The 12793-nt window shown below is 46.8% G+C and overlaps 1 protein-coding gene across 1 annotated transcript in view; it reads left to right on the top strand.

The window, feature by feature from the left end:
* LMOD1 (leiomodin 1) overlaps positions 1-11914 on the top strand; it is a 58599-nt gene extending 46685 nt beyond the window's left edge. Inside the window, exons 2-3 of the mRNA XM_030561063.1 lie at positions 7743-9224; positions 10281-11914. Of these exons, the coding sequence (XP_030416923.1) occupies positions 7743-9224; positions 10281-10307 (1509 nt within the window). The 3' untranslated portion in view covers positions 10308-11914. The remainder of the gene's footprint in view (positions 1-7742; positions 9225-10280) is intronic.
* The last annotated feature ends 879 nt before the right edge of the window (positions 11915-12793 follow it).

Below are 12793 nucleotides of genomic sequence, written 5' to 3'. Positions count from 1 at the left end.
TTGGACTGGGATTTTGTGCTGGCCCATCTCCAGGTTCTGGGCTTTGGCTGCAGTTCAGTGCCAGCAGCTCTGGAGTTCCCTGCAGCTGAGACCACTATTAGCAGGTTCCTACATCAGAGCAGGACAGAGCATCATTTCTTCTCCTTTCCCCTACACCTCAAAGGGCCCCCGGTGATGGTGCTGCCTCTGCCAACTCCTCCACACCACTCTGTTCAGAAACAAATCTGTGGTGTTGCCAAGTCCTCTGGGGCATGCTTTTCTCCCTCCCTGCAGCGCTAAGCCCTGCGGACCAGAGCAGGAAGGGGATCCAGGTTAATTCATGTAGGTAAAGCTCTGAGCCCAGCTGAGCACCTACCTGTGTGGTGGGGGCGGCTCCCTGTTAGCTATAATGCAAGGCAATGTTCCTCTTTGCCTGTTGTCAGGCAGAAAACCTTTCCCACCTCGCCACTAGGCTCAGCCCACTCTGTTCCCTTTTGAACTCTTAGAGGAGGCAGAAACTCTCCCAGGATCAATGAGTGACACACAGATCTGATCCCACCCCTCATAAGCTACCTGATGCACAAAGACAGAACCAAACTAACTGCAGTGGATCCCAAGGAGCAGTCCCACTGCACTTTGTGAACCACAGGAGAGTACAATGCAGGTTAAACTAACAGGCCTCAGACCCAGAATTGACAGGAGGATTTTAATTCACCCAACAAACAAACAACCCAAGCCACCCCTCCAAATGTGGCCTCCAAGTGACAGATGCTGGGGTGCTGTGCAAGCACCGAGCAGTCTGATCATGGGGTTCCAGGGAGCTGTAGAACAGCTGCCCTGGGTGTTTGCTTTGAGTAGACTGGCTGTGTTGTGTCTCTTTGAGGCACATAAAGAATAGAAGACAAATCCTAAGCCACAAGAAAACAAACACACCAGGAGAGGTTATTTGAGTCTAATGGAGATCCTCCAGGATGTGGAAATCTAACCCTCATTAAGCCAATGAAAAAGCCTAAACAACATCAGGATATTTGTACAAGGAAATAGGGAGGCTAAGATGGGTTTTGAAGAGCAAAAAATAAACACAAACTACAAGAAATTCTTTAAGTGTGTCAGAAGCAGGAAGCCTGCGAAAAAAACAGTGTTTCTGCTGGATCACCAGCGGTTAAAAGGACTAGAAGCAACTAAGGAAGATAAGGACATTGGTGAGAAGCATCATAATTTCTTTGCATCAGTCTTCCCTGTGGAGAAAGTTGGGGAGATTCCTACTACAAACACATTCTTTCCTGGTAATAAAGATGAGGTACTATCAGAGAATGAGGAGTCAGAAGAGGACAGGCTGGGAAAAAATAGATACATTCAAAAGTGGTATGGCAGCCTCATGTTACAACTCTAGTTGATCTACCCAGCTGAACATGTGCCAGACTGCTGTGGGGGAGCCACCCACTTAATCCCATGTTTCTTTAGCTTGGTCGGGCTGGGCACTGTTAGGCCCTGCTCTAGGCATGCACTCCAGCATGGAAGCTTGGAGGGTAACTCATGTTGTACCAAGATTTAGAAACATTTGTAAAAGGTTCTAAAGGCAATCTGAGGAATTACAGACCAATAAGCCTTACATTTGTATCTGGTAAATTGGTTGAAATTATGATCAAACATAGAATAATAAAATTGTAAGATCATGCTACATATAAGATCTAAGCAGTACTGCATCCTTTCTGCTAAGGAAAATCATGTCTCACTAATCTATTAGAAAACTTTGAAATTGTCAGTAAAGTAGTGGATAAAGGAGAACTGGTTGACAATTTCAACTTTCAAAGGCCTTTGACAAGGTCCTACACAAAAGGCAACTAAAGAAGCTAGCTAGTCATGCAACGAAAGGAAAGTATTGTCATGGATCAAAACAAAGAATAGAACTAGCTCACCATTTTCATTCTGACAAAAAGTGAACAGTGAGAGCTTGATGTTCTGTACTAGGCCCTGTCTTGTTCACTGTATTTATTGATGAGCTGGAAAGGGGCATGAGCAGTGAGGCAGCAAAATCTGAAGATGATACAGAATTCTTTAGGTCAGTGTTTCCCAAACTTGTTCCACCAGTTGTGCAGGGAAAGCCCCTGGTGGGCTGGGCCAGTTTGTTTACCTGCCGCATCTGCAGGTTCTGCCGATTGTGGCTCCCAGTGGCTGCGGTTCCCTGCTCCAGGCCAATGGGAGCTGCTGGAAGCGGCATGGGCCAAGGGACATACTGGCTGCCACTTCCAGCACAAGCAGCAGATCAAGTTGGGGAACCACTGCTTTAGGTTAATCAGGATCACAGAGAACTGTGAGGAACTTCAGAGACCCAACAAGCTAGGGGAATGGGCAACACCATGGCAAATTAATTTCAGTGCCAATAAATGCAAAGTAATGCCCACTGTAGCGGAAAATGTGAAGTACTCATGCACCTTTCAGTCTGCTATACTAACTGCATCATGTCAGGAATAGGACGTGGATATCATTGCCGAAGCTTAATGAGACTTTGGCTCAACATCCATCTGTCATCAAAGAAGCAAACACAATGTTAGGAGACATAAGCAACGGGATGAAGAATAATACATAAAGTATCATAATGTCATTATAGAAATCAAAAGTGCTGCCTCATTTGGATACTGTTTGCAGCACTGATCTCTCCATCTCCAACAGGATATTGCAGAACCAGAGGGCATTCAGAGAAGGGCAACTAGAATGATCAAGGGCCTGGAAAAATTCTCCTATGAAGAAAGATTGAAAAGTTTGTGATTGCTTCATAAGAAAGGCAATGAGGATAGGAAAAAATGATTAGCCTAGAGAAGGGAGATTGGGAGCTTCTTTTGTCCCTTCTCATAACAGAAGAACAAGGGGACACAATTAAAATGAAAGGTGGGAAATTCAAAACATAATAGGAAATATATTTTCACACTACACGTAATTAGACTGTGGAACTCACTAGATTTTAGTCCATTTAACATGTGCCAGGTTAATTTGATATCATTCTAGTTTTATAATCAAAATGTGGTGCAGTTCCAAATCAAAAACCTTACAGAAGTGTAAGTAAATTACATCAACACTAAATTACATCAACACTATTGTTATCAACCAAACGTCATCGCCTCAAAAAAAGATAGTTTGGCGGGATTTATTTCTATAAACCCATGTTGTTTTGGCATTAATTATATTAGTTAGTTAGTATCCTCTGGCATTTGGGGCAGCGACAAAGCTCCTCCACTCCTGTCTGTTTCTGGCAAGTCTTTCAATGGTTCCCCAGCTGTGCCCCAGGTTTTTCAGCTCAGCTTCCACAGCTCTTTGCCATGATGTTTTCAGGTGGCCTCGTTTTTTCTTGCCTTCAGGTGTCCAGCTTATTGCTATGCTGGTGATGGAATCAGTTTCCATCCGAAGCACATGGCCAATCCATCTCCAATGCCTCCTGGCAATGATAATGCTAATATTTTCTTGGCTGCATTGTGTGAATAGGTCTTGGTCTGAGATTGTTCTGGGCCAAAAGATAGGGAGGATTTTTCTGAGGCAGCTTGTGTGGAATGAAGACAGTTTGGACATGTCATACTTCTCATTCCCCAGCATTCTGCACTATAAAGTATAAACGCAGCTCTGATAAATCTTGAGTTTGGTTTTGGTGTTGTATTTTGATGATTTCCAGACTGTATTTAAGCTCCTGAAGGTGTTCCTGGTTTTACTGATTCTGTTCTGGATGTCCTGGCTTGTTCCACCATCCTGGCTGATGGTGCTGCTCAAGTATGTGAATGTTTCTACATTGGTGAGAATATAATCCTCTATCCATACTGGTGATGGTGAGGCAATATTAAGGGTCATGATATCTGTCTTATTATGGTTGATTTTCAGTCCGATTTGCTAGCTGAATGTATTGAGTCAAGTTGTGTTTTCTTGTATATGGTGTTGGGTATGTGATAGGAGAGTGAGATGATCTGTGAAGACCAGGTCTTCAAGGGATAAGAAGGGTGTCATCTGATGCCTCTTGGCATGTCTTCTGTTGTGCGCCGCACTACCCAGTCGATGGCAATGCTAAAGAGGATTGCAGACATGATACACCCCGACATACTCCTGTTTTGACTTCAAAACACCTCACTGTGATCAACATTGCATGTAAAGTTGAAATAAAAGCTTTTGATGATGTTGATTATACGGAGAGGGATTCCATATGCCTGCAGAATACGCCATAGGCTGGTCCTCTGAATGCTATCAAAAGTTTTCTCAAAGTCTTTGAAGTTTATGTAGAGTTGCCATTGTCATTCTGAGCATTGTTCTATTATGTTTTGTAGAGTGAGGATCTGGTCCGTCCATCCACCCTTTCCAAAAACCAGCTTTCTCTTTCTGAGGATGCTATCAGCTGTCTCTGATATACATTGGACTATGATCTTACACAATACTTTGCTTGGCACAGATAAAATGTGATACCATGCCTGTTATTACAATCACTGAGAGCATCTTTCTGTAGTATCTTCAGTATAACTCCATTGGTCCACTCATCTGGCACTTTTTCCCTTTCCTAGACTGATGTAAACAGAGGGGTCAGGATAGATGCTGCTAACTCAGGATTTACCTTGAACAATTCTGCATTCAAGTTGTCCTTGCCAGGAGCTTTCCCATTTTTTAAGGATTTGATGGCATGGATGATCTGTTTCTTAGTTGGGGTGTCTGTGCTGATATCAAGATCTTCTTCTGCCTTCCAGATTTTTGTTTCCTCTTTGCTCCCTGTTCTGCAATCCTTTGAAGTTCTCTGTCCAGCATATTTCTTGTTCTTTTTCTGTTGTCAGTGGGTGGACTTGTTTGTCGCTGATGAGTGTGTTTGTTGGTGTCTGACATTTGCACTGATAAGTCGCATCATTTTGTGAACAGTTCCTTGTTCACCACTAGTAGCTGCATCCTCTGCTTGTGTTGCCAGATTATCAATATACTGTCATTTGTCCACTCTCACAAGGTGTTTGACCTCCTGGTGTGCCCTGCTATACTGCTTGTGGTATTTGTCCTTTAGCTTCTGGGATTTTGTGTCTAAAACTTTTTTTTTCAGAGCTCGTCTGGTTTCTGTGGCGTTCTATGTACTGGGTGTAATCCACTCCTTCCTTCTCTTCTGCCTGTAGCCTAGACAAGCTTCACTGCTCTGTTTATAGATTGTTATTACTTTGTCCCACTTCCTGTTGATTCCCTCATCTGGGTTCCCCTCCTCTTCATCGTCTGCAGGTGCCTGAAGCGTGTTCTTTAACTGTAAAATGAAGGCTTTCTGTATTTCAGGGACCTTTAACTTATTAACATGATAACGTCTATGTCCCTTGTTTGGTGGACCCACAATTCTCAGTTTTAGCTTGATGAAGGCTGTCACAAGGTGGTGGTTGCTGCCAACATCGGCACCCCTTCTAAATTTCACATCTGCCAGTGAGCGTCACCATTTGCCATTGATCATCATATGATCAATCTGGTTCTTATCCCTGCCATTTGGAGAACACCATGTCAGCTTGTGAATTTCACGATGTTGAAATAGGATTTTGCCAATGACTGGGTTGATTATATTGCAGAGATCAACAAGTCTCTCTCTGTTTTCATTCATGGTGCTACCTCCATGTCTTCCCATTGCTCTGGCATTGTTTGTGTTGTCCTTACCGACCTTGGCATTCAGGTCTCCCATGACGATAGTTAGGTTGTGGCGTGGTATTTCTCTAACTCCGCCTGCAGTGTAAGGTAGAATTTGTCCTTTGCTGCTTCATCACTATCATTTGTCAGAGCATAGCACTGGATCAGGGTGATATTATTGTGTTTCCCTTTCAATCTGGCTCTCATAAATCTGCTGCTGATGAACTTCCATTCAAGCAAGGACTGCTCCACTCCCTTCTTCAAAAGGATAGCAACATCCTCATGGCGTTGTCCATCATCCCGTGCAGAATACAGCAAAGTTTCTCCTGAGGCTATTGTTAGTCTTCCTGATCCCATCCATCTGCTCTCACTGACACCCAGGGTGTGTAAGCTGTAGTGTCTCATCTCTGCTGTGACCTGATTCGTACATTCCATCTATGTTAGAAAAAACAAGTTTGGTTTTCGTCTTGATGTTGAGCACTTCAGTCTTCATGCCAGTGGCTTCCATTAATTAATTATATTACCCTCCTTTAAATATTTATTAATCGAGTCCCATTTCAGCCACTCCTTTATTTTGTCAATTTCTAAGAAATAGGGATTAGTATGAGACTGTCATGGGGGATGGATTATCCCACATCTGCTACTAGAGGTTTCCTGCATCTTTTTCTGAAGCATCTAGTGCTGACCATTGTCCAAAACAGGGTGCTGGGCTAGATGGATCCTGGGTCTGATCTAGTCTGCAAAGTCTTCTGTTCTTTTCATGAGCTCCCAACGTACTGCATGTATCATACAATGCCTGATTAGTGTGTTTGGATGTGTATTGTATACTGTGGGGACCCAGATTAATACCGAGAGTTATTAATCTACCTTTGAAAAACCTGAATAGCAACAGAATTTGTAACTGTTTTGCATTAAGCAGCACTGACATTATAGTAAATAACAGAAACAGAATGCTCTGTTACTCTGTTATATTTGCTAGACAGTTATGGGAGTTTGTGACCGGGGTCCTAGTGGCGAGCCAGCTGTGGTCACTCAACTAGGGTGAACTGCAAAGAATGGGGCAGACAATCCCCATAAAGCTGGTGGATATTCCAATACCTAGATTTACCAAGCCAGCATAAAACAACTTCTTTATTACCTCACTGGTTACTCAGAAGTCCTAACAACACAGTTCCCTTAAAGTGATCCAGCCTCAGGCCTCCATACAGGTATCCATGTCAAATATGATGAAAATTTCTGTAAATCATATTTCATCATATAAAAGAAAATGTTCTACCAATCCCAAAGGATCAGACACATTACCTCCCGGGTTAATGAATGTTTCAGACCTTACCCAAATATATGCTACAGCCAATTCTTATTAACTAAAATCTAAAGGTTTATTTATAAAAAGAAAGAAAGAGAAAGGAAGGAAGGTGAGAGTTAAAATTGGTTAAATGGAATCAATTACATACAGTAATGGCAACATTTTTGGCTCAGGCTTGTAGCAGTGATGGAATAAACTGCAGGTTCAAATCAAGTTTCTGGAGTATATCCACAGCTTGGATGAGTCATTCAGTCCATTGTTCAGAGCTTCAGTTTGTAGCAAAGCTCCTCCAGAGGTAAGAAGCAGGACTGAAGACCAAATTGAGGTGTTTCCAGGCCTTTTATAGCTTTTGCCATGTGGAGGGCATTTCATTGTTTTTACTGTGGAAAATCACAGCAACAAGATGGAGTTTGGGGTTACACAGGAAAGTCACATGTCCGTGCATTTCGCCTAGTCACAGCAGGACATTCCATTGAGTATCTCCCATGGTCCATTGTCAGTTAAATGTTCTTTCGTTGGGTTACTCAGTTTGAATAGTCCCTCCAAGATGTGCAGGCTAATTACTTTGTGGGCGTTCCCCCAGGAACAAACATTGAAATCCAAGTATAGAGCCAATACTTATAACTTCACATACAAAAATGATACATGCATACAGATAACATAATCATAACCAGCAAATCATAACCTTTTCATAGACACCTCACTAGACAATCTTTGTACTATATTTGCTGCAAATATATAACAGTGGTTGCAACAATGAAATATCTGGTCATATTTTAATCAGATAACATCACAGAGTTGTATCTAATGGTTTGTTGTTTCTTTCTCTGATTTTCTTTCTCATTAGGAAGGGACGCCAGCAGAGAGGAAGAGAGACCCCAGGAACCTGGAAGGAAAGGGCAAGGAAGCTCGTTCCCAAGACCTTGTCAGGAAACGAGACTTCGATCTGGGAAAAGAATGTAACAAAGGAGAATGTGCTCAAAAAACAAGTTACAAAGGGAAGGAAGAATTAGAGAGTAAATGCAATGAAAAACCCAAAGGAGAAAAGGCCCCCAAGAACAAAGACAAGGCCATTGACAAAAAACTCATAGGAAAGGACAGAAAGGAAGAAGAGAAGAGCGCAGCACCAAAGAAAGAGCTTGGAAAGGACAGAAAGGAAGAAGAGAAGAATGCAGCACCAAAGAAAGAGCTAGGAAAGGACAGAAAGGAAGAAGAGAAGAATGCAGCACCAAAGAAAGAGCTAGGAAGGAATAGAAAAGGAGAAGAAAAGAGAGAAAAGGAGAGTAAAGAAGAAGAAAGGTGTTCAGCTTTAAAGAAATACTCAAAGGTTGATGGTAAGGAGAAATCACTTACAGACTCCAAAGGTGTCACTGAGGAAAAGGCTCCTCCAGCACCAGAGACAGAGCCTAAACAGATCCCAGAAAACAGCTCCTCAAAAACTGTGGATAGCGCCCCAAGCCTGACCAAGGAAGAGGAAGAAGCAGCTTCCAGTATCTTTGATGAGCCCTTAGAAAGAGTGAAGAATAATGATCCAGAGATGACGGAAGTCAATGTCAATAACTCTGACTGCATCACCAGTGAAATCCTGGTGCGCTTCACAGAGGCCTTGGAATTTAATACCGTGGTCAAAGTGTTTTCACTGGCCAATACCCGTGCTGATGACCATGTCGCATTTGCCATCGCCATTATGTTGAAGTCAAACAAGACACTAACCAGCATCAATCTGGACTCTAACCACATCACAGGTAAAGGGATCCTGGCCATCTTCCGTGCCCTGCTGCAGAACAACACCCTGACAGAGCTGCGTTTCCATAACCAGAGACACATCTGCGGGGGAAAGACAGAGATGGAGATAGCCAAGCTGTTGAAGGAGAATACCACCCTCCTGAAGCTGGGCTATCATTTTGAACTGGCAGGTCCCCGCATGACAGTCACAAACCTGCTGAGTAGGAACATGGACAAGCAAAGGCAGAAACGCCTGCAGGAACAGAAGCAGGTTCAGGAACGTAGTGAGAAGAAGGACCTGCTAGAGGTGCCAAAGGCAGGCGGCTTGCTAAAGGCGTCCCCCAAGCCTTCGCCACAGTCATCCCCAAAATCTTCCCCGTGGTCTTCCCCTAAAAGTTCTCCTAAGAAGGGTGGGCCTCCGGCTGCACCTCCCCCACCCCCACCTCCACTAGCCCCACCCCTGATCAATGAAAATATAAGGAATTCTCTCTCTCCAGCCACCCAGAGGAAGATGGTGGAGAAGGCACTTCCCGCTCAGGAGAAGAACTCAAGGGACCAGCTGTTGGCGGCCATTCGATCCAGCAATGTCAAACAGCTAAAGAAGGCAAGTGAGGGACAAGGAGCTGGGATCTCCACAGAACATTACCTGGTTCATTGGGTGACCCAAGATTTCAGGTCTAGCTTTAGATTCCGACAGCCCCCCCGCCCCCTCCAGCGTTTGAGTCCAAGCACCTTTGGACACCACGTTCATGTCACCTGAATACTGAATAAAGGGAGGCTAACCTTCTTTGGAGAGCCTCTGTGTGCTAGCCAACCAGAAACAACCTCTGGAATAGAATTCTGGCACGTTAGTCAGTTCCCTAGATCCTCTCGCCATTTGCCTCAGCAAAGCCTGCTAACCCCAAAGCAACTGGCTGAAGGCTCCTGAGCAGTTTTTCTATATTCTTTTCAGCAGCCAAATTCTGGTCTCACCCATTTAAGTCAATGGCTAGTTGCTGGGGGACCAAGAATTGGCTTCAGATGAGTTTAATAGCCTGAAATTTCCTGTGAGTCACCAGCCGACAGTGGTGACTCTGGGGCGTTTCTACACTCTGAGGTTGAGGATTTTCTACAACTTCTCCCTCAATAACCCAGCCACAGATAACTGGGCATGTGCCATGGGACTCAGCTGAGCCAGGTGTTAGTGGGGTGAACATCTGTCTTTTTCGCCATCTCAGCTCAGTGCCGGTGTCTAAACCCAGGTGATACACAACAGGCTCTGTCTGGCTCAATGTGAGGACAGAGATCTCCTGTAGTGTCAAGTGTGAAGGCTGGTGACTCAGGTGAATAGTAATGGGGTGCTCTGTCTCTCAGCAGTGGCTTGGGGAATTGCAGGCCCCACCTGAGTTGCCCATATTGCAACTGGTTTTCTGGCATCAGTGAGAGGCACAGACTGAATGGACCATGGAGACTGAACTCCCCTCGACCCTCTCGAGCTGGGACAGGGAAAAGAGCCCTTAGCTGCTGCCTGCCCACTGAAGAGAGAGTTACTCCCCATGGCTACTAATACAACACCTGGCTCACACTCAATTCATTTAAAAATAAACAAGCCCAACCCATTTCAGTAACCCCCTGGTTCCAGTCCTGTGCCGAAGGGTAACCAACCCTTTTATCTTGGCAGGTGGAGGTCCCAAAACTATTGCAATAGAACATGGAAGCTGGATCTCCCGCATGGATGAGACCTGTGGCAGAAAATAGGATGTTAGCCTTTCTTATGACTGTTTACATGACCAGTCCTTGGGGACTCTGCAGTGGCCACCTGCCTGCCCCAGAGCTGGAGGAGCAGTGTTCTCTGTGGGGTTCAACTGAGGGGGGCAGCCCTGAGAAGGGCCCTGGGGTCATTGGATGGTGTGCGGCAGACCTGGTATTCATTTTTGCAATTTAAAAAATCTTAAAGCTCTTTCTTTTAGCCAGCACCAGCGTGCGACGTGCCAATGCAAGATGGGGGCAGGGTTGCAAGAAGGGGAGAAGCATGTTTGTTCCTGTTCCTGCTGACAGAGTTTGGAGCGTGAGTAGTTACCAAGTGCAGCAGATGCAGGATGGATGTCCCTGAATGTCTGGGTCCACATCTCCAGAACTGCGTAGCTCTGCCAATACAGAACAGCACACGGACAGCAACCTGCACCCCAAAGAGCCTTGCTTTGCTCTTGGCTTGGAGGCTGTTGGGCAAAACTGGCAGCGGGACATTGTCTAGAGTGATGCAGAGCCAAACTCAGGAGAATGCTTGGGGCAGAAATGAATTGCCACCTCTCTGCGGGTTTAGGATCTCCAGTGCCCTGAAAAGGAAAAGAGAGCGTACGGTGCAAGGGGAGAGATGCTGACTGCCACCGACAGTTAGTATTGGCTGAATGTGTTGGGGGGGCTGGGGAGATACACCTAATGCTGATATTTTATGCAAAGAAATAACTGAAATGTGCAGAGGGCTGGCCCAGAGATGTCACCTCCCCCCAGTATCTTCAGGGCTCAGTGCAGCCACTGTCTAGTGCCATGCTTTACACGACGGATCCTGCTGTCACTGTGCTGCTGCCCTTAGTGCTGGACACGCATGGGACGGGGCTTTGGGACTGGCGAGCAGAAAGCAGGGTTTTTGCTGAGAGAACACTGCTCCTGGTTTTCAGAGCCAGCTGTCCTTGAGGGAGGCACTGGGAAGGATGTACTTGGCCTGCAGGCTGTAGCCCAGCATGCCCAGAGCCCTCACTTTGCGTGTGACATGTGTGTGCTCTAGCTCAGCTTTGTCAATGGCCATGGGGCTGTGCGTGCTCCCTACACACCTGCCCTTCAGCAGAGCACAATGGAGGGCAGGTTCAGAGGTGGCACCAGCACATGTACCTCAGGGGCAGCCCAGCCTGGCTGGCGCATGCTCTGCTTTTCTCGGGGGTGCAGGCAACTGGATTTGTCTCGCTATTGGTTTCACAGACTGTAACTTTCCAAGGAGGCTCTGAACTCCCAGGAGATTTTCGCGGCCTTAGCACAGGAACAGCTGCAGATGCAGTGCTGCTTTCCAATGGCCCCTAATGCTCTGGAAGAAATAGCTCAGAGTTAATGATGAGAGTTGCTTGTTGTGCACCACTCAGTGTGGAGTGAATAAGTGTGTGAGGATGAGGGGCCTGTGTGCCAGTGGAGGGGGGTGTCTGTCAGTGGAACAGAGAAGGGTGGGGCATGTGCTGGGTGGGGGAGCAGAAGGGTAGGTCCTGTGCTGGTGGGGCAGAAGCAGGGGAGTCTGCGCCAGTAGAGAGAGCAGGGAGGTCTGGCCCAGTGGCTCGGGGGGAAGGCAGTGGTGCCAGAGGAGCAGAGGGGGGGCTGGGCCTAAGGAGCGGGAGGAGGGTGGTCTGTGTCAGAGGAGGGGGGGGGGCTGTGCCTGAGGAGCAGGGGGAGGGTCTGTGTCAGAGGAGCAGAGGGGGGGCAGCACCTGAGGAGCGGGGGCAGGGTCTGTGTCAGAGGAGCAGGACGGGGCTGCCCCTGAGGAGTGGGGGGAGGGTCTGTGTCAGAGGAGCAGGGGGGGCTGCGCGTGAGGAACTGGGAGGTCTGCCTCGGTGTAGTAGGGGGGTCTAGGGAATCACACCCTGGGGTCTGCTCTTGTGTGCCCCATGCCCACCTATCCATGCCCATTCTCTGGCCTCATCGCTTTGCATGCCTTTACATCCCAATTGGCCAAATACTGTGTCATTTTCACAGTAGACCAGGTACCCTCAGCCACCATTGTCGGGGAGAGGGGGCCCTGAGAACTGCTTTCTTGGGGGGGGAGGGCAATTCCCTGCTGAGCAGTTCTTGCCAAAGCACAGGGCAGGGCCCTAGTGGATCACTGTCCCAGGCTCAGGCTGTTCTCAGAGCCCCGTCAGATGGCCAACGATGAGAAAGCAGGGGGCTGTTGACGTGCTGCTGACCTGTGGCCCTCTTGAGCCTGGGTGAGATGAACTGAGGAGTGATAACGCATCAGCATGAGGGGAACTTCCCCACTGCTCAATGTCACAACATAGCACCTGGCTCCACAGGCACTGGCTTCTTCCTTGCCCTGGGGGGTGCTCAACCCCTTATCTGTCCCAGACCCTGCCCCCACTCCACTCCTACCCCCGCCCTGTCTCTTCCCTCCCAGTTCTGCCCCTACTCCCAAGCACACCCTGTCCCTGCTCCTCC

Source organism: Gopherus evgoodei, chromosome 4 (assembly GCF_007399415.2).
Source record: "Gopherus evgoodei ecotype Sinaloan lineage chromosome 4, rGopEvg1_v1.p, whole genome shotgun sequence".
In the NCBI taxonomy this organism is placed as follows: Eukaryota; Metazoa; Chordata; order Testudines; family Testudinidae; genus Gopherus; species Gopherus evgoodei.
Note: the sequence above shows the minus strand (reverse complement) of the source record. Positions and strands in the feature narration are given on the sequence as shown.